The sequence below is a fragment of the Salvelinus sp. IW2-2015 genome, linkage group LG14 (assembly GCF_002910315.2).
Source record: "Salvelinus sp. IW2-2015 linkage group LG14, ASM291031v2, whole genome shotgun sequence".
NCBI classification, from domain to species: Eukaryota; Metazoa; Chordata; class Actinopteri; order Salmoniformes; family Salmonidae; genus Salvelinus; species Salvelinus sp. IW2-2015.
In genome coordinates, this window is record NC_036854.1 from 37,622,078 (window position 1) to 37,627,686 (window position 5,609).

Here is a 5,609-nt window from a genome sequence, read left to right on the forward strand (position 1 = left end):
AGATTGAAGATTTTTTTTTAATAATAATTGTTATATCTAGGTGTGCAAAGCTCTTAGAGACTTACATTTAGCAGACACTCTTATTCAGAGCGTCTTACAGGAGCAATTAGGGTTAAGTGCCTTGCTTAAGGGCACATCGACAGATTTTTCATCTAGACGGCTCAGGTATTCAAACAAGCAACCTTTCGGTCACTGGCCAAACGCTGTTTTATTTTTTTTGTAATTTTTACCCCTTTTTCTTCCCAATTTCGTGATATCCAATTGATAGTTACAGCCTTGTCCCATCGCTGCAACTCCCGTACGGACTCAGGAGAGGCAGGTCGAGAGCCATGTGTCCTCCAAAACCGACCCTGCCAAGCTTCTTGACACACTTCTCGCTTAACACGGAGCCAGCCGCATAATGTGTCGGAGGAAACACCGTCCAACTGCAACCGTGTCGGCGTGGATGCACCCTGCCCACCACAGGAGTCGCTAGAGCACGATGGGACAAGGACATCCCGGCCAGCCAAACCCTCCCTAACCCGGACAACACTGTGCCAATTGTGCGCCGCCTCATGGGTCTCCCGGACGTGGCTGGCTGCGACACAGGCTGGAATCGAACCCGTGTCTGTAGTGATGCCTCTAGCATTGCGATGCAGTGCCTTAGACTGCTGCACCACTCGGGAGGCCATGGCCCAAAGCTGTTAAACGCCAGACTACATGCCACCACTTACTCAGAAACACTCACAGCTGTAATCATTGCCAATGGTGATTCTAAAAAAAAATGACTCAGGGTATGGATACCTATGTAAATGTGATATTTCGTATTTTATTTTCAATAAAGTTGCACAAATTTCAGAAAACATGTTTCACTTTGTCATTATTGGGTATTGTGTGTAGATGGGTGAGAACAAAACATCTATTAATTCACGCGTTAACACAACAAAATGTGGAATAAGTCAAGGGGTATGACTACTTCTGAAGGCACTGTAAATGTTTTACATACAGATCTATTACTGTATTGATTCATAGTTTTTTATGTTGATTACACAAATGTATCAGTTACTTGGGTGGCAGGTAGCCTAGTGGTTAGACCGTTGGACTAGTCACAGAAAGGTTGCAAGATCAAATACCGAGCTGACAAGATAAAAATCTGTCATTCTACCCCAGAACAAGGCACTCCAACCCACTGTTCCTAGACCGTCAGTAAAATAAGATTTTGTTCTTAACTGACTTGCCTAGTTAAATAAAGGTAAAAAGAAATGTATAAAAAATATAGTTATTTGTGACATTTGACTGTAAAACCTAGCGGTACTACATATTTTCTCTGAGAGAGGTGGATATTTAGCATTTTGCAAAAAAACATGATTATTTGTCTCTCTGAAATTAAACCATCAATTACACATTTCAAACAAATACGTCTGTCTTTAAACAACCCCATGCCATGTTTAGATAATTGAAAAAACACACCAATCTCGTTCATAAGATCTTTTAACAATCAAAGCTAACTTACCCACATTTCTGAAAATGGATATATAGCGTTTTAGAAAGAAGATCTCTTATACGCATGTGTGCAATTGGAAATGTGTTTTTTTGCATATCCCAACTCCCCCTGACACCCTCAGAGATTGAGGTCGCGGCCAGTGTCTGCCATTATCAACAGCGACCCTGGAGCAATGATAAGGGTTGAGTGCCTAGCTCAAGGGCACATCGGTAGATTTGTTCACCATGGAGATTCAAAATAGCAACATTTACTGGACTAATGCTCTAACTGCTAGTCTACCTTTGCTTTGCTGCTGAAGAGATTATTGCACGCACGCACGCACGCACGCACGCACGCACGCACACACACACACACACACACACACCTTCCCTGAACTTCCCTTTGCCAAAGCAAGCGTATAGAAACATATCAAATGAATGAACTATCTGACTCACCGTTGTCTGACGGCGAGGGCGGCTCTCTCTCGTCCAGGTCATCAGCTGACGACATGGTCCCCGTGGAGGGGGTTCTGGGTAATCTCCTCTTGAAGTCACCTAAGCAGGAGGCAGTGAACGCACAAAATATTCTCATAGTAACTTCTCAATACAACTGTCTAGCTACTCAATACTACTGTCCACCGTCTAACCGAGGCCTGGTCTAGTAGTAATATAATTTGTATACAGTAAGCACGCATGACTGTAGGTCRTTTTGGATGAAAGTGTCTGCTAAATGGCACATATATTATTATATAATATTATTATATATTATAGTTATTAGTAGATCCTTGGTTTTAGGAGGTTATCTCAGAGTGTCTGCTCCTTTCTAGCAATAGCTTCAAGCCTGGCTTGGTATGAACTGAGYGACTGTCAAAGACTGTCCAGCTATTATAACACAGGACCCTCCAATGGCWAGAGGTCAGGTGACCAACAGGGGACCACCCACGAGTCATTCTGGGTGATTCACAGCTACATTCAATGATCAACCCTTCTGGTTGATCCCTTACTGTTCTGATAATGGCCTGGACTAGAGGCCAACATCAGACAAGTGATAGGCCACATTCCCCACATTTCTCCAGACATTGGGGGACTTTGGAAATATAGGACTGACTAGATAGCAAACTCTCATTCCAATCATTCTAGATTTGTATGAGTCCAAAGGTGCTAACGAGTCAGATTGCTTAATCCAGTTAAATTAACTATAACTAGTTAAATAAAACATCTCACTCTGGAATGCTTGTTTTGTATGATTATAACATGATTGTAACACTATAATTAATTTGAAGGAAACACATCATAACACGATTAGACAGTCAACACAAAACAACACCAGAATAACCCAAAACTMCAGAAAATGTCACTGTTATTTACAGATCACGTCCCTCTCCAGGGTATTATAGAGACACCTTCAGGACTCAGGCATGCTCCCACTGTCTGTCTCTGTCTCTGGTTATTTTATTTTTCGTCTGTCTCTGTCACGTCTAGGAGGGAGGCTGCTATGACATAACAACCATCAATCAATTCCTTTCAACAGGTGATGAAAGCTAAGGCAGACGGGGCGGTGCTGGTTGGTGCCAGGTGTTTGGAAGGTGGCTGCCAAGCCAATGGATAGAAGGTCGTGTGGAGATATGGCCCTGGGCTAGGAAGGGTATATAGGGAGGAGATGGGTGTAGAGATGGGGCCTTACCTGGGCTGGCGGTGGGGGAGTCCATGGATCTGGACTCGCTGCTGCCTCCGGCGCTCTCTGAGTCACTGCACATCCCCCCGCCCTGACTACCCGTTCCCCAGGGTCGGAACGGGCCCTGGATCCTCAGAGCTGGAACACACAATAAGAAATACTCATTCTGCATCTGTTACTGTACTCTTCCAATACATTTGCATTTATCCAATCATTCATAACTKAAAATCTTTTACATTTAGTTATTGAAACATTTGAAACAAAATGAATGCATGAATGTAGCTATTCAGAAATTCAGCTCATTCAAATTCAGTCAAGGAAACATGGACTAGACTGGCTAATTGCATCCTCATTGATAAAGGCATAATGAGTGGGTTATGTGTGGGATAGAGGACACATTAATTCAGTATCAAGCGGTTTACATGGAAACACTTGATAATCACAAAAGGAGATCATCATCCCATAGACCTCTGTACACATCAAACGAATACAAACAAAAATGATTTATCATGAATGGGTTGATTATGTAAGCATTTCTTTTACATTCAAAACATGTATTCTTTTCTCAATGCCTATGAGGACCTGGACATGAAGAAGACGGAGATTACCAAACTGTAAAAGTAATTCAACATCTACCACAGATTATGACAGGGAAGTTTTGCCTAGTAAAAAAATATTTGGGGTTGTCTTAAATTGGCCTGCAGTGAAGTGTGAGATGAGTCTATCAGTGTCATGAGCTGATCTGAGTGCGTGTGAATGAGTGTGTGAGAGTGTGTGTGAAGGTGTGTGTGTCCCTGAATGACAGACAGTCAGATGAGGACTGGATCAACCTAGATGCTTCCAGACTCACTCACTCCAACACAAGCACAACATACACACACACACTCTCTCTATCTCTCGCTCACCCAAGTTATGTGTACATATCTACCTAATTTACCTCGTACCGCTGTAAATTGACACGATACTGGTACTCTGTGTATATAGCCAAGTTACCATTACTCATTGTGTATTTATTATTACGTGTTATTACTATTTTATTATTTCTCTATTTTCTTTCTCTCTGCATTGTTGGGAAGATCCCGTAAGTAAGCATTTCACTGTAAGTTTACACCTGTCGTTTACGAAGCATGCGACAAATACAATCTGATTTGATTTGGATTTGATTTTCATCCCTTCCTCTTGTTGTTTATTAACCTGTATTATAGGATCAAGCCTCATCAGAAACCCGCATGTAAATGACTAGGCTACCACTAGACTACCTTGGATGTCGGTGCTGCTGTTGGACCGTCTCTCAGAGATCTTGGCGGGCCGTGTGTTGACCGGGCTCTCCACCTCRTCGGTCCCCAGGAAGTCCCCAGAGGTGACGGACATCTGAGACAGGTTACCGTGGGAACTGTGGGTACTGCAGTGGGTGCTGCTCAACGACCGCTTGGCGAGGGGCAACCTGGGAAGAGTTTAGATGAGCATTCCATCTCACGTTATAGGCAACATAGAGATTATCCAGTGTCTTGTGACAGTACTGTAATCAATCAACATCAACTCACATGGACGGATCCATWGCCTTTACATACATAATCACCAAACTGAATAGCTGAGAAAGGAAATKAATTATTCCCATTAACATCAACAGAAACCTGAACTGAACAGCCCAATCAACATTCACATATGTGGAAATTGATAACGGACTACTAATAATCAATGGATCTAATACCAATCAACGGGCCCTCCTACAAGGACGTGCATATAGGCAGTCTATAGGATATAGGTCTATAATGAACCCCTGCTTCCCCTCCGTGTCGCCCCACTGCTTTTGCTCAGAGAAGTAAACAAACCAAGAACAAAGTATCTACGTCCACACTGTTTCACTACGTACATCCTTACACAAGCAGAGTCTATGACGACCACTCAWGAACGGAAGGGCTAAAAATGATATTTTTTTGTATGAACTTAAGAATGGTCCAGTGGGCAAACTTGGGCCTATCTTATATCTGTACACAGATCAGCAAAAGAATTGAACAACTTAGATTGGTGTTTCAGTCCGAAGGCATGGCCTGAAATAGTATTATGAAAACAGAGTTTTCCCCTTCCCCCTACCTCTTTCTTCACCTCTCTCTCTCTCTTTCTCTTTCCCATGACCAGTCACTACCTCAGGAAGTCCTGCAGACCAAACTCAATTGTGTTCCCCTCTCTAACACAATCTCTCTAAAAAACTCTCTCTCTTTCGCTCTCTCGCTCTTTCTCTCTCTCTAGCTCTCTCTCTCTCTCTCTCTCTCCCGCTCTCCCAGTCACTCGTTCTCTCAGCAAATCACAAAATATAATACTATTCTCCATAAGGCTTTTTCTCTCAAAACACAATCTTCCTGCTCCCACAGAGAGCAACTCACTCATTTGTTCATATGATGACACTCATGGAGATCTCAATCCTATTTATGATGATGCATCACAAGTTTTTAGGCACACACACACACACACA

The 5,609-nt window shown here is 42.8% G+C and overlaps 1 protein-coding gene across 1 annotated transcript in view; it reads right to left on the reverse strand.

Moving 5' to 3' along the window:
* Positions 1-5,609, reverse strand: part of arhgap29a (Rho GTPase activating protein 29a) — a 92,230-nt gene that overhangs the window by 20,351 nt on the left and 66,270 nt on the right. The window contains exons 12-14 of the mRNA XM_070446813.1: positions 4,396-4,587; positions 3,146-3,274; positions 1,918-2,016 (exon numbers count right to left, since the gene is read on the reverse strand). Of these exons, the coding sequence (XP_070302914.1) occupies positions 1,918-2,016; positions 3,146-3,274; positions 4,396-4,587 (420 nt within the window). The remainder of the gene's footprint in view (positions 1-1,917; positions 2,017-3,145; positions 3,275-4,395; positions 4,588-5,609) is intronic.